The following is a 20,733-nucleotide window of genomic DNA, read 5'->3' as shown; positions in this document are numbered from 1 at the left end:
TGTTCCTTGAGATGCCTCAGCATACTTTCAATGTATTCCTTTTTTTAGTTTAAAACAGTTTGAGCTGGGCTTCTGTGAGGCGAATCTGAAAGTGTGAACTAGTTTTTAGCAGGATAATTAATGGCCTCAGGTTTAAAATGTAAGAAACATTTTCCTTGAGGCAGTATGGAACATGGTTTCCAATGAACACAGTTTAAAGCAAGACCAGTAGACTATCATAATAGCCCAAGAAAGAAACTATGCTTCCATTTGACCTTAAAGATATAGCTAAAACTAGTACCCTGATTCAGAGATGACTTTAAAAACAACTCTGGGCTCTGAAGTTAGAGACTCTCAGTAGTTCCAGGGATATTTTGGGAAATAAATTCACTTACGGTAGCTTGAGATCAAAAACTGACCCTTCCATAGGGGAGAAGAGCATACGAAGCTGAACAAGAACAAAAGGGCCAGATCATGAAGCCTGATAAGCTATATCACAGCCATGACTATTACTGTCAAGGGCAATGGAAATGACTGTTCTCATTGCTGCTACTGGACTGAATCCCAGGAGCCCTGAAGGTGTTATTACAGAGAGAAGCTCAGGATGGTGGAAGTGCAAGGACTTCATGTCAGGGCTCTCGTAAGTGTGAAGTGCATGGTATGTTCATAATTTTCATTTATTACAGGGTAAATTTAAATATCTAATTTATAAAAAAAAAAAAAAATTCATCTCTTCCAAGGATCAAAAGCCATGTAGATTTGTGAAGTATATTTTTACTTCTTAAGTGTGTTTTCTCCTCCTAATTCTACCTCCCAATGTTATCTACTATTAGTGATGTTTTGTGCAAGTTGCTTTGGGGTATGTTTGTACATAAATTGATATGTAAGTAGTTTCCTCTTTTTTTAGTGGGGCCATCATTCAATTTTTCCTTTCAATAACCTCTCAAGTACCTTGTTCTATTTTGGTCATATAATATAGCTTTACATCTCTTGGCTTAATATCCACATGATTATCTACAGTGTCAATTCTTCTTTGGTCTTCCTTACTCATTGTCCAACTTCATAGGCATACAAGGCGACTGAAAATACCCTGGGTTGGGTCAGGCATACCTCATACCTCAGAGTGACATCTTTGCTTTTTAACACTTTAAAGAGGTCTTTTGCAGCAGATTTGCCCAATGCAATATGTCATTTAATTTCTTGACTTCTGCTTCCATGTGCACTGCCTGTAGATCCAAATAAAACAAAATCCTTGACATCTTCAATCTTTTCTCCATTTATCAGGATGTTGCCTAGTGGGCCAGTTGTGGGCATTTTTGTTTTCTTTACACTCATACTGAAGGCTGTGTTCTTTGATCTTCATCAGTAAGTGCTTCAAGTCCTCTTCACTTTCAGCAATCAAGGTTATGTCATCTGCATTTCACAGGATATTAATGAGTCTCCCTCCAATCCTGATGCCCCATTCTTCAAGTAGTCCAGCTTCTCGGATTATGTGCCCAGCATACAGACTGAATAAGTGTCGTGAAAGGATACAACCTTGATGCATACCTTTCCTAACTCTGGACCACATAGTATCCCCTTTTTCTGTTCCAAAGACTGTCTCTTGGTCTACATACAGGTTTCTCATGAGCACAATTAAGTGTTCTGGAATTCCCGTTCTTTGCAATGTTATCCAAAATTTCTTATGATTCACATAGTCAAATGCCTTTGCACAGCCAATAAATCTATAGTGCAGATGTCCATAATTTATCATTTAATCATTCTTATTGAATAGTCATTTTATAAATGCAAATTTTATATACAATGAAATGCTTATATATAAACTAGTTTGAATTCATCCAACTACTTTGTTGGAATAATATCCTACAAATCAGAATTACTGGGGTAAAGGATATGCAAAATTTGAATTTTGAGTCATAACTGGAGAATGCCCCTGAACATAGAGAGTCTTCTCTCCCAGTGTTTGTGAATGAAAGGACTCTACTTTCTACAATTTTAGCAACATTAGATATCAATATTTTTAATCTTTGACCGTGCGATATACTAAGGAATTATTTTTCTTCTGTTAATGTTGCGTTCAATCATCTTCACAGATTCTTATTAGTCATTTACATTATTTCGATTTCCTCTTTATGTTCTTTTTTCATTTCTTTTGGAACATCAGTCTCTTTGTGACTGATTTCTAAGAGCTCATTTGATGATTAAGAATGGTAACCTTTTAATTGCCATGCGTTGCAAATGAAATTCCACAGGGCCTTTTTCTCTCCATTTATTTCACTGTGTGTGTTTTTGTTTTTTGTTTTTGTGTTATTTTACAGATGTTATATATTCAAACATAATCATGCTCTTGTTTTGCTTTGTTTTTGTTTTTAAAGGCAACCACTAACGGATTTAACACAAGAAAATAAGGTAAGATTTGAGTTTTACATAAATCTCTCTGGCTGCATTAGGAAAACAGATTGACAACAGCCAAGAGTAGACGGAGGCTGATTGACTAATCCAGTTATGAAAAAGTTTTAGGTTATACCATGATGGTGGTGATGTTGGTCTGGAGACATTTGTGAAGAGGAATCTACGACAATCTGGTGACTGGCTGAATTGGTGGCATGGGTAGAGGTTAAACTAGTGTGTTATAAGAAGCTGTTATCAGGTTAGTCATATTTGAAACTAAAATCTAAAAGGGGGTGAGGGGAAAGAAGGGGAAAAAACAATGAAAGCATCATTAGGCAAGTCAAAGTGAGAAATCATCATTGATTGGAGCTTCTAAAAACATTTAGAAAGTAACTCTAGAACACTATACATTTTAATTAAAAATCAGATCTGAAAGCTGTGGGTTTCAATATTTAAAGTGTATTAAAGTTTTATCACACAGGGTTCTGGGACAAAACAGACTGGCTGGCTCTCTCAAATTGGATTATTTCATAAGAATTCAATAAAGAAAAAGGTATAGGAAAACTATATTGCTGCAGTACCTCCTAACTAGTAACTTAGGAAAGGGAGCTGTTACTACTCCCCAGGGGGGCAAGAAAGGAGCCCTGGTAGCGCAATGATTAAAGCACTCAGCTGCTAAGCAAAAGATAGGTGGTTTGAGCCTACCAGCCACTCCCTGGGAGAAAGATGTGGCAGTCTGCTTCCCTAAAGATTTACAGTCTTGGAAACCCTTTGGGGCAGTTCTACTCTATCACACAGGTTCGCTATGAGTCAAAATTGAGTTGGCAGCAGTGGGTTTTTTTTTTTTTTTTTGGCTGTGGGACAAGAAGAATAAATAATTACCAGAATCCAGAGAGAGCTGTGCTGAGGCTGCCTGACAGGTGTTGTGGTCTTAGAGGGGCAGCCCACACAGACACCACAAGGAAGCCTCTTCTTAAACCACTGCCTCCCACGGACGGCCGGAAACAAGAACACTTAGAGGTAGTGTAGACGAGGATGGAGACTCCATCTGAAGAGGCAGAGACTTGCCAGCATATTCTAGCCTTGTACTTTCCATACAGGCAAAAAGTTCATGTCTCCATACACATAAAAACCCACCAGTAGTGCCGCATGCAAGAACATGATAAAACACAGTACAGAATTAACTCCTACTCACTTGATGAAGCTGGTCACATGCTGCAGAACCTATCATTACTTACATTTATGCAGCCTTCAAATCATCTCCTATTTCCAGGCTGAGTACCTCCCTCTTGACTTTGACTGAATTAATTTAAAGAACATTATTTTAGAAAAAAGTAGTCTCCTGTTCTTAAAACTACGTAATGTGAATAAATAAACTTTATTTTACCACAGAATAAACTCTGAAATAAAATAAAGAATGAACGCATGGTCTAAGAGTACAGGGTTAATAGTTAGACGGTGAGGGATGGGAAAAGAATATTTGAAACTTTGGTATTTTACTAGCATGAAGGAAAAGGGGTTTCGTTATCATTTCCTTATCTGCTTCTTGACCCAGAATAATTTATTGAACACATCAAAGAAGAAAATTTTATAATATAATTATGTTGCATTTGTATAAAACTACTATTTACGAAAATTTTCACCATACCACAGTCATCAAAAACCACCAAAAGGTAAAAAGGCACAAACCTATATCACTATCCCTGTGGAGTTGGAGAAACACTTCTAAAGAAACTGAGTTGTTTGCTGAAGGTCACATAGTTAATAAGTGATAAAGTCAAAACTAAGCGACTGCAAAATTTTAAATTCATTGTCATTCACTAAAATATCTGACCATGTTATAGGAGTTTATCATAAGTTAAAACGTCTGCTTTTTCCACTTATCCCATGACAACATATCAGTGTTTTGTCATACCTACTATTTTTCCTTGTTATATATGTAAGACATTTCCAAAGATGAACTAAATATTAACTATTTAATAAGCTAAAGTGTATTTGTGCCAAGTGAATTCATAAAAATGAAAAGTAAAATTTGGTTTTGCTTTTATGACTAAAGCTCTTAACTATACAAACACAAATCCACATACCTTCACCTGATACACAGTACCCTGAAGAATTCATTGATTCTTCCGTTTTACTCTTTTCAGTGTCATTTCTATTTCCCTCACCTTTTTTAAAGTTCATCAAAAACCTTTTTTTAAAAATCATTTTTTTTCCCTAGAGTAAAATGTATTCCACGCCTGGTGTGAACAGACTGTTTAATCTCTTCATTTTATTGACCTACTTCAGTTTCAGCTCATTAAACACACACATTCTCAATGATCAAAAGAAAATGAACTATATGTTACTTGGTATAACCTTATTGAATGAGTTGTTCAAAAAGCAAATAAATCTGAACAGGTAATTTAATACTGACACTCTTCCATTTAAAGAATATATATGTAATGAACAAGGCCATCAGGAATAATTTTATGTTCATTTGATCAATAAAGGCACACTCGTGGTTTGCTTCTTATCCAACTCCTCAGTTCACATCCTCTCTCAAAGCAAATACTGAAGAAATGCTGAGAAAAGTCCCTTGAAATTGTGATACAAGAAAAACACTGTAAGCTCTAAAAAGACAGCTGCAAGATTATTTGATTATTTTGCCTACAAATACCCGTTGCCGTAAGTCAATTCCAACTCAGAGCGACCCTACATAGAACTATGAAAACTAATATAGATTTGGTTATCATACCACAGAAAGGGTGACAAGCGGAGGTATATTGGTTTTCTAGGGCTTCCATAACAAATACCAAAAACTGGGTGGCTTAACAGAAAATTATTCTTACACAGTTCTAGAGGCTAGAAGTCCAAAATGGTGTTGGCGTCAGGAGGACCATGCTCCCTCTGAAGGACCCAGGGACTAATTCTTCCTTGCCTCTTCCAGCTCTGGTGGGCCCAGGCGTTCCTTGGCTTGTGGCTGCATAACTCCAATCTCCACATCTGTCTTCACACAGCCTCCCTCTCTCTGTCTCATCTTCTCCTCCTCTTATAAAGGACATGAGTCATTCAATCTAGGGTCATCCTAAATCCAATAAGGTATCATCTCAAGATCCTTAACTAATTACATCTGCAAAGACCTACTTCCAAATAAGGTCACATTCTGAGGTTCCAGAATAAGGTATCACTGCAGCTATTAACTTCAATATACATGTTTGATTAGCAATGACTGAAATAACCTTTCTACTTAGATAAAATTTCTTCACAACTGTTTTAAGACATCCTAAACAATAACCAACCACAGTTCATAAAAAAAATTTATTTTCTAAGATATCATTAAAAAAAAGTTTTATAAAGTAGACAAGTACTTCTAAATTGGGGTTGTTGGAAATTTTTCAGAAATAGATGATACCTGCTACCGTACATCATATTTTGTGATTTGATAGCAATTATTTCTTTGCTTACTGTGAAGTGATCTGAAATCACTACTAGGTTTGCATGGAGCCTGTATTCCATGTCAGGATCATTTAATAAACAATGACTTCCCAGCTCAAGGATCATTCTATATAATGATGCATATTTTACACTCAACATGGAATGAACAAGGGTGGGAGACAGAAAAACCTAATTATCCTTTAGTTCCTTGTGGTTAATTTCCTCATGGAAAAATACTAGTTTACGAGATATATACTCAAATACAACACAAACCAACCAATCCAGAGCCACATGTAAATTCTATCTGATCACCTTTGTTCTTCTCTATTCTCCCAATAGATCAATTAATGTTTTAAGTCAGATCAATCATAACGTCCGCTATTGTTAGGTGTGGTCAAGTCAATCCCGACTCAGTGATCCTATGTACAACACAACAAAACACTGTCCAGTCTGGCAGCATCTGATAATCATCGCTACGCTTGAGCCCTGGTGGTGCAGCAGTTAAAGCACTTGGCTGCTAGCCGAAAGGTCAGCAGTTCAAACCCACCAGTTGGTCCGTGGGAGACAGATGTGCCATCCGCATCTGTAAAGGTTTACAGAAACCCTATGGGGCAGTTCCACTCTGTCCTACAGGGTCACTAGGAGTCAGAATTGGCTCAATGGCAGTGAGTTTTTTGTCCTACTGTTTCCAGGTGGTAAAAGCTGTGCCAATTAATGCCTTAAATGGTGTTAAATAATTCTCCTTTCCTTACAGGACATTTGGGGAAGACACTCTTCTAGATACATTTCTGGAAAATCATCTACTCCATCACAAAAATGGAGACACATTAGATAATGTACATACAAAATTTTCTGAAGTCTAAATTGAAAAGGTTTGAGTAACTTCATAGCATTTGTGACTCTATTATACAAGAAAAAATTAACTCCACTAAAACAAATATCACACACAAGTAAAATGTTGCTGAAGATTATTCAAAAGCAGCTGCAGCAGTACATGGACAGAGAACTGTAGAAACTTAAGCCGAATTCAGAAGAGAACATGGTACAAGGGATATCATTGCTGATGTCAAATGGATCTTGGCTGAAAGCAGAGAATACCAGAAAGTTGTTCACCTGTGTTTCACTGACTAGGGAAAAACATTTGACTGTGTGGATCATAAAAAATTTTGCATAACATTGCGAAGAATGGGAGTTCCAGAACACTTAATTGTGCTCATAAGGAACCTATACATAAACCAAGAGGCAGTCGTTTGAACAGAACAAGGGGGATACTGTGTGGTTTAAAGTTAGGACAGGTGTGCATCAGGGTTGTATTCTTTCACCATGCCTATTTAATCTATATGTTAAGTAAATAATCCAAGAAGCTGAACTACATGAAAAAGAATGGAGCACCAGGATTACAGGAAAACTTATTAACAACCTGTGATATTCAGATGATATAACCTTGCCTGCTGAAAGTCAAGAGGACTTGAAGCACTTACTAACGAAGGTCGAAGACTAAAGCCTTCAGAATGGATTGCAACTCAACATAAAGAAAACAAAAATCCTTACGACTGGACCAATAAGCAACATCATGATAAACGGGGAAAAGATTGAAGTTGTCAAGAATTTCATTTAACTTGGATCCACAATCAACATCAATAGAAGCAGCAGTCAAGAAATCAAATGATGTATTGCATTGGGCAAATCTGCTGCAAAAGACCTCTCTAAAGTGTTACAAAGTAAAAATGTCACTTTGAGGACTAGGGTGCTCCTGACTCAAACCATGATATTTTCAATCGCCCCATATGCATGCAAAAGCTGGACAATGAATAAGGAAGACCAAAGAAGAGTTGATGTCTCTGAATCAAGAGTTGGTAAAGAATATTGAATATACCATGGACTGTCAGAAGAATGAACAAATCTTTCTCGGAAGAAGTACAGCCAGAAGGCTGCTTAGAAGCATGGATGGAGAGACTTCATCTCACGTACTTTGGACATGTTATCAGGAGGGGACAGTCCCTGGAGAAGGACATCATGCTTGGTAAAGTAGAGGGTCAGCGAAAAAGAGGAAGGCCCTTAAGATGAACTGACACAGTGGCTGCAACAATGGGCTCAAGCAAAACAATGATTATGAAGATTACTGGGGGCAGTGGGTGCAGAGGGGCCGCAAGGGCGGCCCCTCTGCACCCACTGCCCCCAGCAGAAGATTGCGCAGGACCAGGCAGTGTTTTGTTCCGTTGTGCTTGGGGTTGCTATGAGTCGGAACCGAGGTGAAGGCACCTAACAACAACAAAACAAATTTATTCAACAACACGAGTGAGCACAGATCATAATATATTTTAAGAAACTTCACCTTCCACATTCGTCACTTTACTAATATTAAGCATAAAAACAATTAAACACAATTAATCAAGCATACTAGGTGACTATAAGATTAACTCTACAAATCAAAAAGATTCATGAATTTTGACCTATTCTCAGACCCAAACTAAGAATCAATCACATATGCTACTCTGAAGAAGCCTACAGTCTAGTAGAAGGAAATATATTTAAAATCAGTATTGTTACTTTGAATCCTTACATTTTATTTGAAAGTACCAGAAAAGAAACCCACTGCCTTTAAGTCAATTCTGACTCATAGCAACCCCAAAGGAACAGAGTAGAACTGCCCCATTGTGTTCCAAGGCCCTGGTGTTACAATGGTTAAGCGCTCAACTGCTCACTAGGAAGGTCAGCAGTTCGATCCCACCAGTTGCTCCATGGGAGAAAGATGTGGCAGTCTGCTATAGATGACAGCCTTGGAAACCCTATGGGGCAGTTCTAGTCTGTCCTTTAGGGACGCTATCCATAGCAATGAGGTTTTTTTGGTTGGTTGGTTGGTTGGTTGGTTTTTACCTTTACAGAAGCTGACTCCCACATCTTTCTCCCATGAAGTGGCTGGTAGGTTTCAATCATTTACCTTTTGGTTAGCAGCCAAGCACTTAACCAATGTGTCACCAATCCTCCTTAATAACTAAGTATTGTCCCATACAACATGAAAAAATATTACATACAGATAGAAGAATCTTGAATATTCAACACCTATGGACTTAAAAAAAAATTTTTTTTTTTTATGGACTTATTTCTAGAGTTTAACCTAAGGAATCAGAGAGGTTCAAAAGATGTATCAAAATGTTCCTTGAAGCTTTATTTGTTTATTCAATAAATATTTCAGCTCTTATTGTGTGCCACACACTGTTCCAAACACCAGATATTCTACAGTGAACAAGGTACACATCAGACTCAGCTACATAATGTGTGTAGCTCTGTGCAAAATGAAAACGTAGGTCCTTTGTTCAAATTTTAATAAGATGGCAACAGCAGAGCCTTAAACCAAGCATTGGGCCCTTCAGCGTTGGACCCTGCATGACCGCACAAGTCACCCATCTGTGAAACTGGCCCTGGTAGGCTTGTCTCCATCCTCATGGAGCACACAATCTAGTGGTAAAAGATCAACAATGAAGACAAAACAAATATGGCACCATAATAGGTGCCATGAAGGAAAGCAAAAGGGATTCTGGGAGAACCTAGTTAAGAGAAACTTATGAATGGATACTATGAAGAACCGCCATTTAAACTGAGACCTAAAGCATGCAAATGAGCCAGCTAGACAATGTGTGTGTTGAGAGAGAGAGAGAAAGAGTGAGAGGGAGAGAGAGAGGGAAGCAACCTCAGGTAGATAGTCCATCCACCGGTTTTCAACCGGGATGATTTTGGCCCCCAGGGCCAATATCTAGAGACATCTTTGGTTGCCATAACTGTGGTGGGGGCGGTGATACTGGCATCTAATGGGTAGTCGGGAAAACTTCTAAACATCATACAATGCACAGGGCAGCCCCCTCAACAAAGAACCATCCAGTCCAAAAGGTCAACAATGTTGACAATGACAAACCCTGATACAGGCTGAGTGTAGATCACATTCAAAGCCGTGAGGCAAGAACTTGGCATGTTTGCCTTTCACGTTCCTCAGCCATGTAGCGAATATTGGAAGCTTGCATATCCAACAACAAGAAATAATTCCATTTACACTACACCCATTTGATATAATATTATACAGTTACTAGAAATTATGTTTAGAAGGATGGCTCCAAAAAACTAAAAACCAAACCTGTTGCCATCAAGTCACTTCTGACTCATGGCAACCCCATGTCTTACAAGGTAGAACTGCTCCATAGGGTTTTCTTGGCTATAATCTTTACAAAAGCAGAATCCCCAGGCCTTTCTTCCACAGTGCCACTGGGTGGGTTCGAACTGCCAACCTTTAGGTTAGCAGTTGATCACAAACTGCTTGTGCCACCCAGGGACCTTAGAAGGATGTTTAGTGGCATGGAAATACTGATATATTTATAAAAGACATGTTAAAAATAAAGGTAAATTTCACCTACTTTCTTTCAAAAGATACTTATATGCTTATCATAAGACTGATAGAGTGTTGAAAAAATATTGCAAAGGGTTATCAGTGGTTATTTCTCAGTGGTGGAATTATTGTACTTTTTTTTGTACTTATGTTTTTAAGGGAACCTGTATTCTTCATCAAAATATCAAAGTGCAAAATCTCATTTTCTTTCTACTAAGCTCATTATATATTCAGCTTACATAGTCACTATATGTGAACCTGATATGGCTAATCAAAAGCTGTGCTGTTTGCTGTGATTCACAGAAGAGTGAGTAATCATTGCAGGATGATTTTAGTAGTATCTTTAAAAAATAAAAATTTTTTTTTTTTTTTTTAGTGAACCTGAAATTCACTAAAGCTGAAAACCGGAAGAAGTGAGGGCATAGCTGGTGTGGTCTTTCCTTCTAGCTGAAGGTTAGGACGTTATGTAAGATAGGTACAGAAAAGTGGTCTCTATTAAAATTAATTGCTATTTTTATTTACCTGATAAATGAGGTGCCACTTTGTCACAGAGTATCTACTTTATTGAAGTATATGACTGAAGTCTCTCATGCCTTTGCTTTAACAAAATGGATTTGTGGTTTATTGAACAGTTAGACCAAGAGACCACTGATCACAGACAATTATCAAACAGGCAAAGTAAGCACAGTGCTTATCTTGCTTACCAGATCATCTATAGTAAACAATTTCACATTTTTTCACCTCATCAAAGATTCTTCTTCTAGGTTTGGCTACCACCTGTCTCTCCCAACCCCACAGCACATTCCTACAGAATCATAACTTCTTTTCAAATTTACCATCCCTGATTGGGCAGATGACCCAGTAAGCAAGGTAAGCACAGGCTTACTTGTGCTTACTTACTAATGTGTAGTAAACAATTTCACATGGGTTTCACCACATCAAAGACGTGATCATAGGGGGATTATCAAGGATGTGGTGAAACTTATATGAAATTATTCACTACAGATGATCTGGTAAGCAAGGTAAACACTGTGCTTACCTTGCCTTTTAGATAATCCACCCCTGCCACTGATTAAGCAGCCCTGGTGGCACACTGGTCAAGAGCTGGCTGCTAACCAAAAGGTCAGCAGTTCGAATCTACCAGTCACTCCTTGGAAACCCTATGGGGCAGTTCTACTCTGTCCTATAGGGTCACTAGGAGTCAGAATCAATGCAACAGCAACGAGTTTGGTTTTTTGGTTTGGCCATTGATTAATAAGTCATGTCCGTTTAGGAGAGGTACCTAGTTGTTGGGACATTTTTCTTGATCTTATACTAATTAAGAAATGTTATAGATTTTGAAGGCATACTTATCAAATGCAAGGACAATGTGGAAAGTAAATGATACGTGCACATTGTATGTGTGTGCACACGTGACAAATATCAGTATTGTAGAAAGTCTTGACAGGCTGGCAACAAGAAAATATAACTTGAGTGGGGAGGGGTAAGTATAAAATTCTATTCGTAAATTCCCCAACCAGCACCCCCCTAAAGCCAATTATACAAATATACAGTGTTGGACACTTGGTAAAAAGGAACTTAATTTGTGGAGTGAAAGATGGATGAGGAAACAAACAATATTTAGAGCTGAGAGCAAACTGACTGGGGAATCAGGGTATGATCAGGATAATTCAAGCCCTGATGGACAGTCATGCTCTATGATCCTACAGTAGAAAACTATACTCACTCCCCCATCATTAAGCTCTAAGAAAAGGCCTGGATACAAATGAACCACATGATTCTCTCAGACATCAAAGCACCCACTGGATTTTTCTGGGGTGAAAGCGACAAGTTGTCCTGGCACTGGAACTAGGTGCTGATGTTCACAACTGAACATAAACAACACACACAAGGAATAAGAAAACACTGATTAGACAACGTTACTTGAGACCTGGGGTACAACAGGACAGCAACAAAAATACTCAACCGCAAAAATGACTAAACACGCTCCCCTTCTAACCAACACAGGTGATTACTGCTTCTTTATTAAAAAACAACTATCCCCGCTTTAACCCTCCTAACACCAAGATAAAAGTTACAAGATACCCAGCTACTGAACTGCCCCCACTTCCTAAAATCCTCCTTACAGTCACCCAGCACAAGCCCCAGGGTGACGCAAAGCACTTGGCTGCTAACAGAAAGGTTGACAGTTCAAGTCTACCCAGAGGCACATTGGCAGAAAGGCCTCAGAAGAAAAAGTAGCCACTGAAAATCCTACAGACCACAGTTCTATCCTCACACATGCGGTCGCCATGAGCCAGAATCAACTGGAGAGCAAAAAGAAAGGAAAAAAAAAAAAACACTTCTAACCAAGGCACTCATGGTTTCTCTGTGGTGCAATCTCCCTTGCTAAAGCAAACTAAATGAATATAATTGTTTGGCTACAAGTTTTGTTTCTGGTGGTTTTTGGCTGGTGGGATTCAACAAAGAACAACCCTCATAATAATCTGTTCCAACAGCAGACCATGGGTCCCAATTTGACTTTGGAAATTTAATCACTATAACTGTGCTGCTCAAGGAGCAAAAGGGGCTGTTTCTGAAAACTAGCATCCCAATTTAAGATCACAGTCATGACAATGCCCTGTGACAATGGCCATGCTTTGGTTTCCTAGTGCTGCTATAACACAAAGACCACAAGTAGAAGCCCTTAAAGAGCAGAAATTTTTTTCACAGTTCTGGGGGCTAAAAGTCTAAATCAGGGTCTCGGCCGTGTCAACAGACCTGGACATTCTTTGGTTCTTGGCAATCTTCACACAGCTTATGTCTCCCCCACTATATGCCCACCTCTGTGTCTAATCAGCTCTTTTTAATACTGAGAAGCGATTAGGTTCGGAACACATCCTACACTTGCACAGCCTCATTAACATAACAAAGAAGGCCCTATATCCAAACAGGGTTACATCCACAGGTGTAGAAGTTAGGATTCCAACACATATTTTGTAGGCATAGCAGCCACCTAACTGTGTGAATTCATAAACCACCCTATACTCACTACTTTGCTGTTGCTGTTAGGTACCATAAGTCAATTTTAACTCGTAACGACCCCATGTGACAAAGTACAAATGCCCCAAAGAGTTTTCTAGACTGTCATCTTTATAGAAGCAAATTGCCAGCTCTTTCTCTCACAGAGCATCTCAGTGGGTTCGATCCACCAACCTTTCAGTCAGCAGCTGAGTGCTAAGCCTTTAGGGCCACCAGGGCTCCTTACACTACTTTACTTCCCTGAGTACAGACAGAAGAATGGTGGTGGTGCTGTTGTGGGTAGCAGCAGTTGCAGGGTGGGGGTGGAGGCAATGCTTGTGGGTATTGCAGTTATTAGCGGTGCAGCCTTGCTTCTTAGGGTTATCACGAGTTCATGAAAAGAGACAAAATATTCACAACAACCTAGTAAATACCATGTAAGGTAGAAGCACATTTTAGACACAACCATGACTTTTTAAAAAAGTGATTATAATAACTCCTCTGACATGTAGAGACACAAAACCGTAAAATGTCATCCTTAAAAAAAAAAAAAACAAGTAAACCCAAGTTAAAATCAAGACACGAAGTGAAAAAAATTGTAATGACAATAACATATACTTTTTGAACACACAGACCGATGAAACAGAACTGAGAACCCAGGCATAAATCCATCCACCTACGGTCAGCTGACCTTTGAAAAAGGCCCAAAGTTCATTAAATGGGGAAATGACAATCTCTTTAACAAATGGTGCTGGAAAAACTGGATGTCCACCTGTAAAAAAAAAATGTAACAGGAACCATACCTCACATCATACACAAAGCTAACTCCAAATGTATCAAAGGCCTAAATACAAAATCTAAAATGTTAAAGATCACGGAAGAGAAAATAGGGGCAATACTAGGGACCCTAATACATGGCATAAATTCAATACAAACCATAACTAATAATGCACAAATACCAGAAGATAAACTAGATAACTGGGAGCTCCTAAAAATTAAATATTCATGCTCATCAAAAGACTTTGCCAAAAGAGTAAAAAGAGAACGTATAGACTGGGAAAAAATATTTGGTACAACATATCCAGCAATGGTCTAATCTCTAAAATCTGTAAGATACTGCAGCATCTCAATAACAAAAAAGACAAATAATCCAACTATAAAATGGGCAAAGGACATGAACAGACACTTCATCAAAGACATCTAACAGCTAACTTTTGATCACTAGCCATTAGAGAAATGCAAATCAAAGCTGCAATGAGGTACCACCTCATCCCAACATTGTTATTGTTAGGTGCTATGGAGTTGGTTCCAACTCATAGCGACCCTATGCACAACAGAATGAAACAATGCCCACTCCTGCACCATCCTCACATTGTTGCTATGCTTGAGCCCACTGTTGCTACCACTGTGTAAATCCATCTCACTGAGGATCTTCCTCTTTTCTGCTGACCCTGACATTACTGGCACTAATCAAAAAAATATATATATATATGAAACAACAATGTTGGAGAGGCTCGGGGAAACTAGAAGTCTTATGCACTGCCTGTGGGAATGTAAAATGGTACAACCACTATGGAAAACAACATGGTGCTTCCTTAAAAAGCTAGAAACAGAATTCCATACAATCCAGCAATCCTAGTCCTAGGAATATATCCTAGAGAAATAAAAGCCACCATACAAACAGACATATGCACACCAATGTTCACCGTAGCATTACTCACAATAGCAAAATGATGGAAAAAAACTTAAGTGCCCATCAACAGATGAATGGATAAACAAATTACAGTACATACATACAATGAAATACTACCCAACAATAAAAAAACAATGATGAAAACGTGAAATATCTCACCAACATGGATGAATCCGGCAGGCATTATGCTGAGTGAAATAAGTCAGTCATAAAAGGGCAAATACTGCATGAGACCACTACTGGAAAAAGCTCAAGAAAAGGTGTACACACAAAAAGAAACAATCTTTGATGGTTATGAGGCAGGGGATGGCTGGGGAGGGGAAATCATTAACTAGATACTAGGTAAGTGTAAACTTTGGTGAAGGAAAAGACAGAACACAATACGGGGCAAGTCAGCACAACTTCACCAAGGCAATGTCAGAGAAGCTTCCTAGATACATCCAAACACCCTGAGAGACTGAGTTACTCAGGCTGAGGTCCGGAGACCACGATCACAGGGGTCATCTTGGTCAACTGGGATAACATAGTCCATAAAGAAAATGTTCTATAACCCACTTTGGTGAATAGCATCTGGGGTCTTACAAGCTTGCAAGTAGCCATCTAAGATACATCTACCGGTTTCAGCCCACTGGGAGCAGAGGATAATGAAGAAAATCTAAGATGCTATGGAAAATAGTCCAAAGAATAATGAACCACGAGTACCACGGCCTCCACGAGCCTGAGCTGAGAAGAAGTAGAGGGTGCCCAGCTACCACCAGCTGCTCTGATAGGGATCACAATAGAGGGTCCCAGACAGAGCAGGAGAAAAATGTAGTACAAAATTTAAATTTACACACTAAAAAAAAAGACCAGACTTACTGGTCTGACAGACTGGAAGAACCGCAAGAGTATGGACCCCAGATACCCTGCTAACTCAGATGTGAAGCCACTCCCGAAGTCCACCCTTCAGCCAAAGATTAGATTGGTCTATAAAACAAACAACACACTTGAGGAATATGCCTCTTAGTTCAATCAAGTATAGGAGACCAAATGGGGAACACCTGCCCAAAAGCAAAGACAAGAAGGCATGAAGGGACAGGAAAACTGAATGAATAGAAATGGGGAACCTGGGGTGGGGAAGAAGAGAGTGTTGACACATCAGGGGGATTGCAACCAATGTCAAAAAACCATTTGTGTATAAATTGTTGAATGAGAAACTAATTTGCTCTGTAAACTTTCAACTAAAGCACAATTAAAATATATATATATATATATATTTGAGCCCTTACTCTGTGCCTGGATTTGTGCTAAATATTTCACTTACATTTTTCATTTCATATATGCGACAACCTTTCAAGAATATTCTCATTTTACAGATGAAGAAACAGATTCAAAGGTGATAACTGATTAACCTAGGACACAGAGCTACAAGTGGCAGAATCAAGTTTTGAAACCCAGAGGTCCATGCGTCTCAACTCCAAGGCTACCAGCTAGACGGCTTTCTCCCGGGTATGAGAATGAGATAGCACTATCCTTGGAATGATTATAAGACCTAATTATAATGAAAGCCGTTAAAAATAAAAATAAAACTATAGAACACTCCTTGAAATATCCTATAGTATTAGAATTTCACGTTGCCACATCAAGAGTTATTTTTATCACTCCATTTATAGTCAAAAGCTATTAAGGAAAAGTTATCTTTAATAAAATACACTTTGTATCAAAAACACCCACATTTCAAAAACTAGTTGATGTAAAACAAATTATCTCAATATAGTCTTGGACTTTTTCTGAGTTTCCCGCTTTCTGCATTATATTCTAAAAGACAAAATAATGCATGTGTGAACAATGCATGTATGAAAAGAATTCCAATGGGAAAGCATTATCCCCTCTCCCCAATGAATAAAAAATAAAGCATCCTTAAGAGATACACCCACTAACATTTTTTCTCCTGAATAAGATAAACAAGAGCAAGGGGCACCTTGACGACTACTTAGGAAATAAAATCAGCACACAGGGAATTCTGTAATTCTAATCACATTTACACCTTCTCTGCTTCTTACATTTCTCATCCAAACATCTTTAGGAGCTCAATAGGCTTAAAAGAACTGGAGCAGGGGAGAGAACAAAGGTGAGGGGAATCTAAGAAACCGTTTAAACTGCTCTTTTAATAATTTTAAATTGGATAACATATTTTTTTTCAGGAGATGTAAAAGTCACAAATGCAGGAGGAAAGGGTAAATAGTTATTTTACCTGCTCATATAAAAATGGCATTTTGGCTGGAGAGCTCAGGAATTCACCACTTGTGGGCAAGAAATTTGAGAAAGTACTAAAAAAAAATACACATATCAAAGCAAAAAGTAATTAATTGTAATCAATGAAAGGGTATGTGCTAAATAATTACATTTATTAAAAGGAATATTAACATGTTTAATCACCTGTGAAAATGACCACTTATATAAATATTAACTATGCTCTCTTGAGATTGAGAATAATTTTAGAAAATAAGATGCTCAAGTACTATATTCAAGGAAACTAAATGTTACAGTTCACACATAAATGCAAAAATGAAGAAAAGTATGAAGCATGTGATATTTGTGCTTTAATCAAATTGGAAATGAGATTTTTTTTTAAATAAGAAGAGACAACATCATGTTAAAAAGAAAATCAGTTTAATATTCCATTTAATTATTCAGATAAAAGAATGACCAGCAATAAAGAGACGAGAGAAATGTCAGAATTATCTCAGGTTCTTAAGTGAATGCCTTTTATTAAGTTATTCTAATTCAAAATAATACTTCCATTTGACTTTTTCTTAATGCAAATATCAAAGGAATTTAGCACTGGCTTTCTCAAGCACCACTGATGATGAGAACACAGTCCTGTAAGCCCCCTGAGTGGGTCGGTGCCGCTGTGATTTCTCTACCACCTTAAGACACAGATAAAGATAACAGCAATGAAGAAACAATCCAGAAGGACTTGGAAGATTCTCTCCATCCTGGCATTTTTTTGTGTCATGTGTATCAAACCCAAATGAGTACAACCATTTCCTTCTCCATACAGCAGAGCTTCGGTTCTCCCTCATATCTGGTAAAATGATATTCCAATGATTGGCACTCTAGAAAGTTCCTCTTCAAAAAGGATTACACACACAAGGTTTTAAAGGGGGTTTTAACACCTTCTAGTCAATATGTTGCATTCAGCAGGTACCAGAAATACTAAGATATGGGAAGCAGGGTGAAATCAAGACCTTAGTGGGGAGCTGCTAACATTCAATGAACATATCAGCTAGTGTTTTGGGGGCAAATTCTAAGAATGCAGATGAGGATTTCACAGCTCACCCCTCTTGCCCCCACACACATGCACTTCTGTTTTATCAGCAGCTGATAAGAGAGGTTTCTTTCATGGAAGAATGCAGTGAATAAGAAAAACGTTTAGAAGGAGGAGCTATTGTTTGAGGACAGGAGAAAGAATCGCCCTAAGTTGAGGATATCAACTGTGTTTTTTCAAGTAACCCAACTGCACCTAGTAGCATATCCTAGGTAATTCATATAAACCTTTCTGTGTTTGTTTAAAAGGCTGGTCATGTAAGCTAAAATGGATTCAGTGTTCCCAAGTCCCCTGATTTTCCTCCCGGGCTGACTTGGGAACTGAATGCAAGTTCACAACTGGCAAGCAATCAAGCAAAAACCGCTACAGCTCAGCAGTGCCAAGACCAAGTCTCTCTACCCTGAAAACTCAAGCAGAGGTCCCTTTCTAGACTCAAATATCTTCCACAAGTTCTTTGTTCAACCAATAACCTTACGCCATTCATCTTTGTGTTGTCTTCATGCTCACAGCTAAAGAGATGCACTGCTTCCCAGTAAGGTCTTAGTTCCAAACACAATGCTACTGTTGGGTTTGACAACTCAAACCTATTTTTCTGGAAGAGAACCTAAACCGGAAATTCTTAAGGTAAAAGAAACCTGCGCGGTGGGGATGGAAAGCAGAGGGTGAAAGTGTCAGGAAAAAAAAAAAAAAAACGTTTACAAGAAGCCTAATCTACGCTGGTCACACTTAAACTGCATTTTTCCTCTTCACTCCGATAAATCTCTCCCATGTTATGTGGGTCCCCAATATGTTCAATTTAATTGCCTGTTGCCGTCATACTCTGCAGGCGCTGAAACTTCCCTATGGTTTTAGGAGACGAACCGGGCAGTTCGGGCTCCCGCAAGGAGGCCTTGGTGCCAGGACACGGCGTGGCAGCTTAGGGTGCAAGCCTGTGTGGGTGCGCGGGGTCCAAGTCCTAACCACGGAGACCGGCTGCCCTTGTCAGTACCCCGTCTCCCGCCTACTGCAGCCAAGGAGCATAACGCAGGCTATATACAACGTGTTTTTAGTATCAAACTTGGGGTGACCAACCCAACTCCGTCCACCAAGAGAGAAAGCAGCAAACCGAGGACCCCGGGGGAAATTCCCAGTCAGGGCGCGCAGTCCCCCGCTGTCTGCTTTACTAGCTTCTCCCAACGCATCATCCGAGACCAGGGGAGCGCGGCAGGAAGAAGAGGCCCCGACTCGGCTCAGCCGCGGGCGTCCTGAGGGGAGCCCCGGGGCTGCGCTGCGCTCGGGATGTTCACCCGGAGCATCCTCCAGGCCTCGCGGGGATTCCTCTTCCCGCCAAGGACCACCCCGAGGGTCGAGCGTGGCACCCTGCGCGCGCTCAGGATGACCCCGCGCCGCGGCCGGACGCACGCCCTCGGCCACTGCCGCGCCTTACCTGCCCGCGGCGAATCGGGCAGCCCCTTGACAGCCCCCAGATGCCGCCACTGGAAAAGTTTCCGAACTTCTTGGCAGCTCCGCCCGCCTTCGCTCCGGGTAGACCCCACGAGGGCCAGAAGGAGGAGGCAGCCAAAGCCCACGCGCCAGGTCTTTCCGTCCATCATCGGGGTTCCGCTCGCCCCTTTCCCCGCGGTGGACCCCACTCTCCCCGCGCACTGCGCTGCAAGCGGGGAAAAGACGCGGCAGCCGAGGTTGCAAAAGGGGTGCGCTCTGGCGGCCGGCGTTTCGGGACCGCGGTCTGGCACCGGCTTCACCTGGGATGACTGCGCTTTCTCCGGAGCAGCCCGGAGGCCAAGGCACGAGAGTCCTCGGCTCAGCGCCGCCAGGTCTCGCGCCCCAGCTGAGGCCAGTTGGAGCTGCGTGGCGGGAAAAGACCGGCTGGAGATGCCCAAGCGCGCGAGCCCTGCGCTCGGGACGCCGCCGCCGGCTCGGAGCCGCCAACCTGGGCTGCGCCCACACGCCGCGCTCTGCAGGCAGGCCACGCCCCGACCCGCCCCCGGACGGGCCACGCCCCTCAGGCCACGCCCCCGGCGCGATGCCCGAGCGGCGCAGGCTGAGATGCTGTCAGCGCCAGGCCCAGCGCAGTAGAGAGACATCAGGGCCGCTCTGGCTGGGGAAAAAAAACAAACCAAAACCTGCACCCTGCTTTCCCAAGCCTCTCCGGGTAACAATGGTCTGATAGAAAAGAGTACGTATGAAGAGGATCAGAGATGACAAGAGATGAGAAACACCAACTAGATCTAAGAGGAAATATTTCATTCTACATCAAAGTCCTCAAGGCACAGAATTCCGTGTAAAGATGCATGAAATGGGATCTGGACACAAAAGGCAAAACTATTTGTAGGAAAAGACCTTAACTGAGAGACTTGATGACACATATCAGATTTTAGGAGGAGCCCTGGTGGCGCAGCGGTTAAAGTGCTTGGCTGCTAACCAAAAGGTGGATGATTCCAACCCACCAGCTGCTCAGCGGTGGAAAGAGGTGGCAGTCTGCCTCAGTGGAAACCCCTGGGACAGTTCTTCTCTGTCCTATTTGGTGGCTGTGTTTCGGAATCGACTCCACCGCAGAGAGTTTAT

General features: G+C 40.4%; 1 protein-coding gene across 1 annotated transcript in view; it reads right to left on the bottom strand.

Annotated features, from left to right (window-relative positions):
• The window catches only part of GPC5 (glypican 5), a 1,599,408-nt gene extending 1,579,320 nt beyond the window's left edge, over positions 1-20,088 (bottom strand). The window contains exon 1 of the mRNA XM_049852913.1: positions 19,595-20,088. Coding sequence (XP_049708870.1) covers positions 19,595-19,760 — 166 coding nt within the window. The 5' untranslated portion in view covers positions 19,761-20,088. The remainder of the gene's footprint in view (positions 1-19,594) is intronic.
• Positions 20,089-20,733: the final 645 nt, after the last annotated feature.

Source organism: Elephas maximus, chromosome 14 (assembly GCF_024166365.1).
Source record: "Elephas maximus indicus isolate mEleMax1 chromosome 14, mEleMax1 primary haplotype, whole genome shotgun sequence".
Taxonomy (NCBI): Eukaryota; Metazoa; Chordata; class Mammalia; order Proboscidea; family Elephantidae; genus Elephas; species Elephas maximus.
This window is presented reverse-complemented; position numbering and strand designations above follow the sequence as displayed.